Genomic DNA, 13,924 nt, shown 5'->3' with positions numbered 1-13,924 from the left:
AAGTGAGAAGGGAGCTGATCTGACTTTCATTTTAAATGGAAAATATAAGTCACTAGGGCTTAAAGTAAAAAACCTGAATAGAAACATCAGTTCCATCTCTTACTGTGTGTCCTGAAGCCTCTCTGAGCCTCAGTTTCCTCCTTTGTAGTATATGAAGACACAGAGACCTCAAAGAGGTGTTGTCAAGATCAAATAAGGTAATACACATAAAACACTTTAAAATATAACACACTATAAACATTTCATGACTAAGTTTATTTTCACTATGTAATTGCCATGTATTCCTCTTTGCTAGGCCCTCTATACCTACCCAATTTCTGCAGCCACCTCTCCATTTATGTGACTGCTGTGAGATTAAGGATGCCCCAGGCCCCTGAAACTATGAGTCCTGCTGGAAAATGCCCTTGAGCTTGTTGAGAGAAAGGCAGAGAAAGATATTTCTTGTTGTTAATGGCAAAGCAAGGGTTTTTAGTCTTTTTTTCCTTGTTATTATAAAGAAAATCCTTTCAAAAACAATGCATGTGGTAATCATAAAAATGAAGTTCCAAAAAAAACAAGACTGTATGAAACTCATCTTTATTTCATTTGGCACTGATTTAATAAAGCTAAAACTGTGGCTCATGGTCTTGACAGTTTGCCTCATACAAAAGGAGGAAAAAAGATAGAGACAAACAGATGAATTCAAATGCCTTTGATCTGGGTCCTAACTCAAAGGGGATCCCAGATAAATCAGTGAGTCAGAGAAAAGGCAGTAAGATGTAATCCAGAATACTGATGACAAAAGCCGTCTGTCTGCCTACCTGTCTTCTGAGATCACCATCAAGGTATGAGATCATCAACCAGGCCAGAGAAGAAAAAGCCAAGATGGAGACAACCACTGGGGCCTGTAGTATCTGACTCCACTCCTCAGGGACAGGTGCTAGACACTCAGGCACTGGTTTTTATCCCCACCTCTTAAGATGCGAGTCAATCTGAGCAGTGATAGAAACCTGCAATGGAAAAACCCAAGGAAAACCAAGATCTCCAGGGAAAATTATAAACAATCTCATATATCAGAGATCTCTGATGGTTTCTTGTAAGTATGTTTCAGCACAAAGAGCACAGTCAGGGGAGTAAGGAAATGAATTCTCCTTCCATCTCTGTCACTAATTAATTACGTTCCTTCAGGAAATAAATTATCCTCAATGGACTAATTTCCTCACCTGTGACACCTAAGGGTTCCTCAAGCTCTAAAATCTCTTGAATATAAACAAACTTGTGTTTTTTTAAAAGCCCACACTAATATATAGATTATTAGGAGATTCTAAAGGATCTTAAAAGTTCTGAAGTTTTTCACCAGCTCTTATAGATCCCTGAGTGACATGAACCCAAACAAGGGGCCTTTCCTTCTGAATAGAAGTTAACCTATTACCCAAAAATGGCAAAAGTTATTTGTCCGCCATCTTCCTTCAAGCTTATTTTTATGAATTACTACTCCCCTACTTCCAACCTGAACTATTATAAAATATACAGTTTAGAAGCAATTAGAATAACCAGGGATCTAGAAGTTAAAGAAACATGCAAGAATTAAGAAGGGGCACCTGGGTGGCTCCGTTGGTTAAGTGTCTGACTTCAGCTCAGGTCATGACCTTGGGGTCCTGGGTTTGAGCCCCACATCAGACTCCATGCTCAGCAGGGAGTCTGCATGTCTCTCTTCCTCTGCCCCTCCACCCCCCACTCATGTTTTCTCTCTCAAATGAATAAAATCTTAAAAAAATAAAAAAGAATTAAGTATATAAGCATCACCCTTGAGGGAGTAAATGGACTGAGGAATGCTATTCAATTACTAATATTTTTAAACAGCTTGCATGCATACAAAATATGAAAGATTCAAAAGGCAGATACGGCTAAAAACAAAGAAAACAGTTTTCTAAGGGATAACTCAACAAGGGCACTAAGAGGACTTCAGTGCATATTGTGCTCCATTTCTAGGGTTGAGTAATGTACCCATGGGTTTATGTACTCTAAATATTGTTGTAATACACACTCTATATGTTCTTTCAATTTCTGTGGTATTCCATACCATAATAAAATTGGAAGAGAACTCGACTGTTTTGTGGAAGAAAAAGAGTCTTCCATCCCAGTTCTCTAGCTCTCCATTCCCCTGCCTTAAAGTAGTTAGTCACTGTTACAAGTTTCTTTTTTTTAATTATTATTATTTTTTTAAAGATTTTATTTATTTATTTGACAGAGATCACAAGTAGTTAGAGAAGCAGGCAGAGAGAGAGGAAGAAGCAGGCTCCCCACTAAGCAGAGAGCCTGATGCGGGGCTCTATCCCAGGACCCTGGGATCATGACCTGAGCTGAAGGCAGAGGCTTTAACCCACTGAGCCACCCAGGCGCCCCTGTTACCAGTTTCTTATGATCCTTCCAGACATAACCTATACACAGACAAGCTTTGAGGTTTGTCTGGGTCCAGTGTATGGGGGTTGGTGGGGGGGCGGTGCACACATATGTGCACAAAAGAGAAAAAACAGACTCCCTAATTGTGCCTCTTCAAGATCAAGTGTATGTCAAGGGACTAATAAAAACCTAGGGAACTGCCTTAATCCCCTTCTCTACAAGGGAACTCTGTCCCTCTGTTGTAGAGTTAGAGACTACAAAGACCACACTGGCTTGATACAGGGGCAAGGCCTGCCTGGTCAAAGTCTTACATATTCGTTGGCAAGAGCTGAGCCCCCTCATTCCTCTGTTGTAAACTACATCAGTTGGTGCTATGCCCCAACACACCCTTACTCTTAACTTCAAAAATCCCATATATCTATCTCAGATCATTAGTTTTCTAATCATGGTCTAGATAGGTTTGCACAGTGGTAATGGAGGATTTAATCCTCTAATCGTGGCTGGATCAGAAGTTAGATTTAACAATACACATCACAGGAAGACATACGGCACACTGCACATCCAAAGATGTGGAAGATTTTCAGTTTTGAAAGCCATGCTTTCAACGGGGCCAGCTCTGGGCAAGGACTGGTTAAGGTATGAGATGGTATTTGGAGGATTCTTTTCTTTTCTAGGATTTTTTTTTTTTTTTAAAGTAATCTCCATACCCAATGTGGGGCTCAAGCTCACCACCCTGACATCAAGAGTTACCTGCTCCACCAACTGAGCCAGCAAGATGCCCTGGAGGATTCATTTCTTTCTTTTTTTTTTTTTTTAAAGATTTTATTTATTTATTTGACAGAGAGAGTGATCACAAATAGGCAGAGAGAAAGACAGAGAGAGAGATGAGGAGAAGCAGGCTCCCTGCTGAGCAGAGAGCCCTATGCGGGACTCGATTCCAGGCCCCTGGGATCATGACCTGAGCCGAAGGTAGAGGCTTAACCCACTGAGCCACCCAGGCGCCCCGAGGATTCATTTCTTAATGCAAAACAGATTTCAAAAATTTTCTGATAAAATCTTGATTTAAAGGCTTATGCCTATTTAATAGGGGAAGTATGCCAAATGAAATTTTTTCATTTATTAAAAAAAAAATACTTACTGAGTGTCTACCATGTACCTATATACAGATGAATATAATGCATTTGAGAAGCCAATAATCTAACTAGAGAGACAGGTAAAAATGGCAATTAGTCTACATTGTAAAGATGGTGCTGTAGGAACAGAGAGAAGGAAGGGCTGACTCTATTCAGACAGGGGTCACATAAAGGCAACATCTGAACTGGATCTCAAAGGGTCAGTAAGAGACCATCAGCAGGGGCACCTGGGTGACTCAGTTGGTTAGGCATCTGCCTTCCACTCAGGGCAAGATCTCAGGGTCCTGGGATCGAGCTCCACATTGGGCTCTCTGTTCAGCAGGGAGTCTGCTTCTCCCTCTCCCTCTGTACTCTCTCTCTTTCTCTCTAATAAATAGAATCTTAAAAGAAAAATGAAAACCGTCAATAAATAAACAACGTACCTTGAAACTTTGCTCTCATACTCAGTAGCCTAATGTTTAATATAGGGTAAAGACTGCATCTTGAATCTTGTCTAAAAGAGTTTATTTTAAAAATCTCATTAAATTGTAGTTTCATCTCTAAAGTATATATTCATGGAAATCCAAATATTCTCCGTATTGTTAGAATAACCTATGGCTCATATAGTCTAAATGTCTTGACTTTTTTTTAAGTTTTTTTTTTTTTAAGATTTTTATTTATTTATTTGACAGAGATCACAAGTAGGCAGAGAGGCAGGCAGAGAAGAGAGGAGGAAGCAGGCTCCCTGTGGAGCAGAGAGCCAGATCTGGGACTCGATCCCAGGACCCCGGGATCATGACCTGAGCTGAAGGCAGAAGCTTTAACCCACTGAGCCCCTAATGTCTTGACTTTTTAGAAAGAATGATTGGCTTCTAGCTCATCAAGGCTTCATAGTGTGCTTTTTCATTTATTATAAATACAACTGTCATATTACTGTTGCAGTACAGCATAATGACTACAGCTTCAGAAGAAAACAGTAACAATTTTACAAAAATTTTGAGCATTTAGGAAACACACGTACTAGAGAAATCAGTTTGCTGTACCCAGTTTCTCTTCTATGAACACAAGCAAAAGACGGAGGTACACATACATGCTATTTATTCTCTGCAGATCTTCCATTCTACCTGTACCCAACACCCTTGTCAATTTTATCCATACTTGTCTTACATACTATTATCCTCTGAAAGTTTTATGAAGTAGTTGGTCCAACAGATGGGTGGCTAGCCCTGCCCAACATATGTCACATGAAAACCAGCTCTTAGGCAAGACAAGTAAGTCCCTTTCCCTTATTCAGCTGGGAACCACTGAGACCCCCTTAGGAAAAGCAAAAACTCTTTTAACCTTTATGAAGAAAAGTTACTGGACTGAGATAATCTGTAAGCAACAAAGCAATGAAAGAAGGGAGAGAGAGTTCAAATACTAGCTTATTTTGCCCAAGATAAAATATCCACTTGCCCACATACAACAGACAACTAGAACACAGAGAAGGGAAACAAAACAAAACAAAACAAACCCCGAGAGTCTGTTTAACTGGGACTTATTTCATCAAAGACAGGTAGGAAACAGTCAGATAATACTATCTTGTTTAGAACACAGAGCTCAACAGATCCGGGAAGAAAAAGGAAAGACAACAACCTAAAAAGTGTAGCGTAGGGGCGCCTGGGTGGCTCAGTGGGTTAAAGCCTCTGCCTTCCGCTCAGGTCATGATCCCAGGGTCCTGGGATCGAGCCCCACATCGGGCTCTCTGCTCAGTAGGGAGCCTGCTTTCCCCTCTCTCTCTGCCTGCCTCTCTGCCTATTTGTGATCTCTGTCTGTCAAATAAATAAAGTTTAAAAAAAAATAAATAAAAATAAAAAAATAAAAAGTGTAGCGTATATGAACAGAAGAACTCAAATAATAAATGACTCATCATGGTCTTATTTGTAAAACCAGACAGAACAGAATGGTAGCAGTATCTTTCCTCTTTGCCCTTCCCTGTCCATAAAGCTTAAGCTGATACCATCTGATCCTGTCTTCAGATGGGTATCTGTCTCTTTCAACATACTATCTAAGTGTTCCCCAAGGAGAACAGTAAGACCAATTCTGCCAGAGACAGTATCTGCCAAAACTAAGCAGCCTATCTCATTCCAATGAGTGAAAGCCAGGGGATGGGAAGCGGTCCGCAAATGCCACTTGTATGAATCTTTCAAGATATGCTCTGAAACAGGAAAACACTACAGACTACATTTTAGCAGAAGTCTAAAAATAACAAAAGAACATTCCCTATTTTTAGATATCTAACTTACAAGTTTCAAAACACTAAAAGTAAAGGAAACCATTAAAAACAAACTGGAATTTTAAACTGTTGTAAAAGACATTTCTGAGTTGAGAAAACTGTTTTTAGAGACAGAATTTTAAAAATCCTACATTTTCTCTTTTGTCTACTTTCTTGCTCTAACTTCTCCATCTCCAAAACTTCGAGTCTCAATCTTCTGTATTATCAAGAGCATTTCCAAGAACCAAAAGATGATTCAGAAAGGTTATACCACAAAATGAGAAAGAAGGAAAATTTTAAAAACATGCTTTCATGAAGAGACATAAAAATAGAGTGTGGATTAGGGATTAAAGACAGTAATGTATAAAACAGCAAAAGCAACTCAATTATCCTACATTAAAAGCAGTGCTACAGATAATAATAAAACACTTAACTAAAGGGAAATGTTTTCTTCCTCTCATTGAACAGTCTTAAGTCAGTAAACATCTAAAGCAAAGCTATGTCTGAATAACTAGAGTAACTAGAGTTTGCAGCTAGAAAAAATTACTAATTTTTACAGCAGAAACATGAACACGCAGTAGTCACTGGGCAGTGTACGTTTGCTCCCATCTATCTTCCTCCCGTCTCTATCCGATCCTAGGACAGATATACCCGACCTTATTAAAGAAACCTGTGGCAAAACAGAATCTGCAGGAAATACGGAATTACCGGACTGCACAGCCATCATTAACCTCTCAGGCTCCAGTAGAGTCATGACAGATGCTTCTCAGAAACAGCGGCCCACAAATCAATGAAAAAATTCAAAGTCACAGAAGATGTTGTCTTCAGAGGCTACCAAAGCTTTCATAAATTCAGTCTCGTGCCTTATGCTCGTACTGAGAACTCACTCCTCTTCTCAGTGCAGTTAGCAATTCATGCACCCTTCACGCAAGTCAAGATGGCACAGAGTTGAATTACTGCTGACAGGAAACCAAAAGGCGCTCAAGCTAAGCCCTGTGAAGTGTGGTTAGAACAGCGAGCGAGCTCCTCCTCCTTGCTGTTCGTCTCTGGGGGGGAGGGGAGAGACAGAGAGACCTTCAGAACACAGATCAACTGCTTTTTCCCCCTCTTTTCAGGAAGAGAAGATGAAGTTTTGTTCTAAACCTTCAGTATAAGGGACTTTGTTGCTAATGCAGTTTAGAGCAACAGATTAAACACAAACTAAACTCAATCTTTTGAAACAAACAGCCCAATTACTGACCCATTACTGGGAGGTGGGGATGGGACTTAGGCACATGCACATACATGCGTACAGGTGAGTATGGACGGTGACTTAGTTTTCTGAAAAAGAATTCTAGGGGCTTTTTCAGCTGTGATATTTATAGATAACAGGCTAAGGAAGTGGAATATTTAACTACAGAAGCACAATTATTTCTCCACCTGGACTTCAATTAAAATATCTGTTTCAAAAAGTCATCTGAATACATTCTGGAGCTGTAATCTGTCGTTCAGATCTGCCAATCCCCTGAAAGAGCCCCTTAACTTGTTCCTCTGTGAGACATGTGGGCTGTCAACAGTTTACTGATGCTATTTGACTTTTCTAAAATGCGTATGACCTTGCTAGACGTATGGAACACATAAGACAACAGTTCAAATATATAACAATTTCCCTTTCCTGAGAAAGAAACTTCAACTCCTTTTCCACTAGCACAGAGCAGGCTCTTCTGAATCAGAACAAACACAAGCATTTTACCTTCCACTGCAAAAACAAAAACACACCAAAATCCTTTCAAATCACAGCAATTTCATTTATCTAAAGTGAAAAGCTCATTCATTTCCTTTACAGTCCTTTTTACTAACTGATCATCATAATAAGGATATAAAGATGCCTTTTGGCATATCTGATTGACTTCTAAACATTTGAAAACTAGAAATCCATGTTTGGTATGTTAGAATTCCTCAATCTTTCTGGTTAAGTAGCAGCCCGTGTCTGGAAAGCCTGCTGCTGCAAACGCATCCCAGCAAATGCCAAAACACTCACAGTCAAACCAATGATAAATGAGAGCACCAAGAGACTTCAGAAGAGAAAACAGCCTCAGAATGACTGAGGGCAATATTCTGTTGTTAGAAAAAAGAAAGCAATGCAGATCTGGGGTGGGGGAGATTTTGTGGAGGAGAGAAAAAACTTCCTTTCTTTCTCACTCCAAGAACACCATGTTTAAAAGAAAAGCCAGAAAAGCTCTATACAGCACTGTGGGAATGACTCAACAGGCAGCCGAGTGGCAGCCAGTGTGGGCTAAATGCTGCTCTGGGAAGACAGAAGCGTTCTCACTGGCCCCTTCTGGCAACCAAATTCTCAACTGTCTTATGAAAAATGGGTAAATTTCAGTTCTCAGGCTACGTGGTACTCTGGTCAGAGGTTAGCAACTAAAGTAAAAGCATCTTTAAAAGGGTGAATCATTCTATTGTCCCTATGTGGGCTGTACAGTTTGCTGTGTGAGGGTTTTTCAAATTAAACAAGTTCTCACAGTTCTGTACTTACTGGAAAATAAACATAAAATTCTAAGATTCCTGTACAGAGGATGACAAGAAGGGCAGAGGGCTATGTCCTTTCTGCCAAAATGTCTCGCTTGGCTGTAGAAGAGTGCCAGAAGGCCACGACTGTCAAGACTGCAGCCCGACAGAGACGCTGACAGTCACATCATGGTGGGAGCAGTAAGACAGCACAGTACAACTGACGGCTAGCTTTTTCCTGGGAAGTCCACTCCCATTTTCTCCTCTGCAATGTGGGATAAAAAGAGCTAAAGAACAGGAAAACAGTTTTAAAGACAGAAATCTTAAAAATTAATCTTTAAAAGAAGTAAACAACAAGGTACATCATCTTTGCCTACTGCTAAGATTTTGCAGTTACCCTGAAGAGTATCCACGCAGCACCAGATTCACTGGGAAACTGGCTTTAAGACAGGTTCAGAATTCTAAGTCTGAACTCCTATGACAACCTCAGTGCCACTATCTTTTGTGCCAATTATTAAAGTTTCATAGAGAACTAAAGTAAACTTTGATAAGATCTTTGAACAAGTGAACATGATTTTCAAATTAATGGCACCAAGGGAATGAAGGGTAATGATCTTAATTTCCAATTAAATAAAAGCTCTTTTGCTTTTAGTCATAACTCTAATCAACACAAATATGCTACAGCCTCTATTAATCCACACTAACAGGACTTGATAACTACAGAATATCAATACAGTATATTCACAAAGCTTCCCCTCACCCCCATGATCAAGAAGAACTGGAAAAGTCCCTATCCTACTTGACTTCCTACTGGATTTGTCATAGTTCCTATACTCTTCTTAAAACTTCCTATTTCCTTGATTTTCTTAAAAATCGTACTTCCTTCGCTCACTGACCTCTCTTCTCAGAATCCTAAGCAGCTCTCTCTTTTTCTGCTGCTATCAGGGGCATTCCTTCCCTCTTTTACATATTCTCCCTGGGCAATCTCATCCTTTCTTAGGGTTAACTAATACCCACATTCTCATCCACATCTAGCTCTGAATTTACTGTGCATCTCTATCTGGTTATCTGAAATTCCGTATGTCCCAAAACAAGCACCCAATATCACCCTGCACCAACCACTCAAGATACATCGCTTCCATTTTCCGTACGTTAGGTAACAGTTCCTAACTGTTAGGTAACGTTAGGTAACCATAAACTTAGACACCCCTCCCTCCAGCCCTAGGCCTCTAAGTATAACTAATTGTCTCATAACTTATTTCTCAAACCTATCCTTTCTTTCGTCTTTACAGCCAGTGCTTTATTTCAGGTCCTTCAAATTTTTTTTCTTTTTTTTGTTTTTTAAAGATTTTATTTATTTATTTATTTGACAGAGAGAGAGAGAGATCACAAGTAGGCAGAGAGGCAGGCAGAGAGAGAGAGGAGGAAGCAGACTCCCTGCTGAGCAGAGAGCCCAATGCGGGACTCGATCCCAACACCCTGAGATCATGACCTGAGCCGAAGGCAGCGGCTTAACCCACTGAGCCACCCAGGTCCTTCAAATTTCTTGCCCAGAGTATAGCAAAAGCTTTAAAAAAAAAGTTACAGAAACATTCAAACACAAAGGTGGGAAGAATGGCATAATAAGCTGCTTATGGACCTCTATCACTTAGTTTCAAAATTCGTGGCCCTTCTACCCTCCCTACCCACTCCCAGCACACACAGCACCCAACCCACACTCAGTATCTCTGGGGCAAACTCTGGTCATCAACTCATTTCATCTTTATTCTGTACACCTAAAAGAACTATTTTTTTTTTAACATAACCACAGTATTACTGCCACCCAAATTTTTAAAAATCCCTTAATATCATCAACTATCCAAACAATGGTCAAATTTTCCCAACTGTCTCATAAATTTTTTAGTGTTGATTTACTCAAATGAGAGTCCAACAGGGACAATATACTGCATTTCACTTGTGTCTCTTAAATCTCCTTTAATCCATAATCCCTCCCTTCTTTTTGCAGTTTATTTGTTGAGAAACCCAGGCTGTTTTCCCACATTGTGGACTTTGCTAACTACCCCCATGGTATCATTTAATGCTGCTCCATCCCCTAGATTTTCAGTAAATTAGTACGAGTTAAATACAGAGGCTTGATCCACTTTAGCGCAAAGCTTTTCACAAGAACACTGCAAAGGTGCTAGTGTGTACTTCAGCGATAGCTTCAAAACTGTGCTCCGTCTCTCCAGCCTTGCCTTGATTAAAAACCATCCCTGTTACTGAATAATTCTTATTAATCTTTCAAAACTTGGTTTAACCTCTGTTTTCCAATGATCCTGGCACTCTCCCCACCCTCCTCACACTCTCCATGGATAGGCTAAGTAACCTCCATCTATGCTCCCCCAGAACCTGTGCGCCCCTCTATCACTGCTCTTTACCACATGGCTTAATGCCTCTGCATTAACAGAGCACAGTGTCTGAAATGTGACAGCATTCACAGATGCATGCCAAATGCAATGAAAAGTCTAACAGTATGGGAAAAGTTCATAACAACCAAAGAATCCCTATCTATCCAGAAAAAGGCAGTTGTCTGACAATTTTCAATAAAGCACATGCTGAAGGTGCTACTATTTGGAAAACTACACGAGGAAGACGAAAATTACCCACAGCATTCAAGTCTAGAGTTAACGTAAATAAGGACGACCACAGTCATACCCTTAGGGATATTAAGTGATCATTGACAATGAAAATGCCCAAACCGTAGATAATGAGTGGGAGAAACCAGAAAAACAGAGAGCCTAGCTCCCTACAAAATAAGCAATTCTTTAACCATCAAAATCCGTCAACTTCACCAAAAACTGGTATTAATTTCTATGATGGAATGTAGCATACACAGGTACTATATACAAAGTAACAAATGCCTTTTATGATCTCTGTGGGATTTCAGTACACTAACATGTAATCTTGTTCCTATGTCCATATCTGACTTCGATTCTCCCAAGTGCATGCTGAGGTTCTGCTCTACAAAAATCCAATCATCATAATGAAATTGTACAGGTCCCAACCAGCTCAGTCTCTCCCCCAGATACCCGGTTTTGGGTAAAGTGAAAACCCAATGATAACACAACCTAACACCTAAGCAAGTCACTAGAGGTCCTGCGCAGCTTCCATCCCTTGTGACCAAAGTCTACCACTGATGGAAAACCCAGTTGAGACCCGCCAACCCTGGGAGGATCACACATTACTACACGTATGTTACTCCCTGGCCTCAGAATACATGGAGGCAGTATTTTCAGGTAACTTTTCAAAGAACAGTAAATGTTAAGGGCTATCACAGCTATAAATAAACAGCCAGGTCCTTCACATTGCTTGTCTGAAATATTGTCCTCAAGACAGTGGGGGCACAAAGACAGGGGTGAATCAGACTGACACTGCCTCTGCCCTTCAGGGCCTTCCTTATAAAGAAGTAGGGCAGAAAATCTCTTACCAACAATTTAAAAAAGAAAAAGGAAAAAATGAAGTACCAAGTAAGGGTACAAACGAGTTGCTAAACAAATGTGAGAGAGGCAGCAATTGGTTCTGGTTACAAGAGAGTTGGATTGCTTCTTAGAGGAAAGATTATGTGAGCTGGTTGCTTAAGAAAATTAAGGGACCAGAGTTTATCAGTTTCTTTCTTTCTTTTCCTTTTTTTTTTTTTTTAAGATTTTATTTATTTATTTGAGAGAGCATGAGCGGGGGGGTGGGGGGAAGGGTGGGTGGCAGGGAAGGAGAAGCAGGCTCCCCCAAGCAAGGAGCCAGCTGGGCGTGGTGCTCCATCCCAGGACTTTGGGATCATGACCTGAACCAAAGGACCCTGGGATCATGACCAGAGCCGAAGGACCCTGGGATCAGGACCTGACCCTAAGGCAGACGCTTAAATGACAGAGCCACCCAGGCACCCTATCAGTTACTTTTTGAATTCCCAACTCCACAGATGTATACCCATGAATCAAAAAATGACAAAGACAAAAGAAACCCAGTCTTGACCTGATCCAGCCCCTTATCCAGAGTATATACTGAGAGACATGTAAGAAACTCTTCCAAAATTCCCGACAAGTGGTCCCCCATCTGTTAAGACAGTACTTTTAGAAAAACCTTACAAATACTGTTTTAATGGACAAGGAAATGAACTGAATGGTCAAAAACAATGAAATACCTACTGGCTACAAATGGGGAATGGTTCTTCCTCACTAGTAATCAAAGAAAGATGAATTGAAATGAAAATATTTCATTTATCACATTAGTGAAGTCTTATACGAATGAGATAGTCAATGCTAGTAAGTGAGCCAGGCACTCACACAGGGTTGACAGAAGTATAAATTGGCAGGCAGCTTGGAAGGGAACAGGACAAGGTATTTCCCAAGAACCTCAATTCTTCACCAGGCCTACAAAGGACTGGGTGATCTGGCTCCTATCTCCCTACTCATTTTGCATCTCTTTCTCCCCTGTGCAGTGACATACTGGTATTCCTTAAGTTCTTTTATGCTGAGTATTCCCCAACAGTCCTTCCCTGTTGCCTGTCCCTTTTCCTACTTCCCGATCTCCCCCAGCTTTAACACAAGCTATTCCCTCTTTCCTTTGTTTGGACAACCACTACTTGTGCTTTGGCTGTTAGCTTAAATATCCCTTCCTCAGAGGCCCCAGCCAATTCTCCTCCCTTCCCCCACCTAAATTAGAACCATCTCTGTTATAATATCTTGTGCTCCCCCCACCAAAGCATTTATCAAAGTTTTTAAACTTTGAATTGACTTATAACTCTAATCTTTCACTAAATATAAATTCCATGACAATATGAACTTTGTCTTATTCCTTACTGTCTTGCCAATACTTAAAATACAATGGTTCTCAATAGACACCAAATAAATTTTTCAACACTGAAATGGTGGAACTATTTAAGACAGTATTTCCACTTCTAAGGAAATAATCCAAAATGCAGAAAAAGGTTTTTAAAGGATTTTACTGAATACTAGCGTTACGTGTGAAAAATAGAAAATGATTCAAATGTCCAGTGAGGGGAAAAATTAAGTAAGTGATGGCACAGAATGTAATGTCATACACCCATTATAAAGGCTAATTTTAAAAACATTTCAATGACATCTGAAAAATCTTAAGGCTGTAATGCTAAATGAAAAAAGCATAGTATTAGTTCAGTTATTTTTTAAAATGTGCATTTGGCAGAAGATGAGGTAAATAAGCTATAGGCTAACAGCTATTTACTCTGCGAGATGAGATCCATTCATTTTGTTTCTGTTTCACTGATTTTTTTTTTAAAGATTCACTTATTTATTTGAGAGAGAGAGAGAGAAAGAGAAAGTGCACATGAGCAGGAGAGGGGCAGAGGAAGAGAGAGAATCTCAAGCTGGCTCCACCCTGAGTGTGGAGCCGGACACAGGCTCCATTTCAGGACCCCAAGATCATGACCTGAGCCCAAACCAAGAGTCAGACACTTAATTGACTAAGCCGTCCAGGCGTCCCTCGGTTTCACTGTTTTAAGAGGGAGATTCTAGCTGGTATCTGTTTTTCTCCAGGAACCTAGAAAAACCTTTGATGAATGCCTGAGAATGAGAAACTATTTCAAAGTGCTGAGATGAGGTTGAGAAATTCTCTAAATCACATTTTAAACAATCATTTAATGAATTGACATACTTAAGATTTGGGCATTTTC

At 40.1% G+C, this 13,924-nt stretch overlaps 1 protein-coding gene across 4 annotated transcripts in view; it reads right to left on the bottom strand.

The window, feature by feature from the left end:
* The window catches only part of MRTFA (myocardin related transcription factor A), a 162,596-nt gene that overhangs the window by 93,052 nt on the left and 55,620 nt on the right, over nt 1-13,924 (bottom strand). Inside the window, exon 1 of one of the 4 annotated variants that reach the window (XM_059401944.1) lies at nt 6,457-6,676. The exons of the other annotated variants lie outside the window; for them this stretch is intronic. Within the exon in view, the coding sequence (XP_059257927.1) occupies nt 6,457-6,502 (46 nt within the window). The 5' untranslated portion in view covers nt 6,503-6,676. Of the gene's footprint in view, nt 1-6,456; nt 6,677-13,924 lie in introns of those variants that run through there. 4 annotated transcript variants of the gene reach the window in all.

This window comes from Mustela nigripes, chromosome 6 (genome assembly GCF_022355385.1).
Source record: "Mustela nigripes isolate SB6536 chromosome 6, MUSNIG.SB6536, whole genome shotgun sequence".
Classification (NCBI taxonomy): Eukaryota; Metazoa; Chordata; class Mammalia; order Carnivora; family Mustelidae; genus Mustela; species Mustela nigripes.
This window is presented reverse-complemented; position numbering and strand designations above follow the sequence as displayed.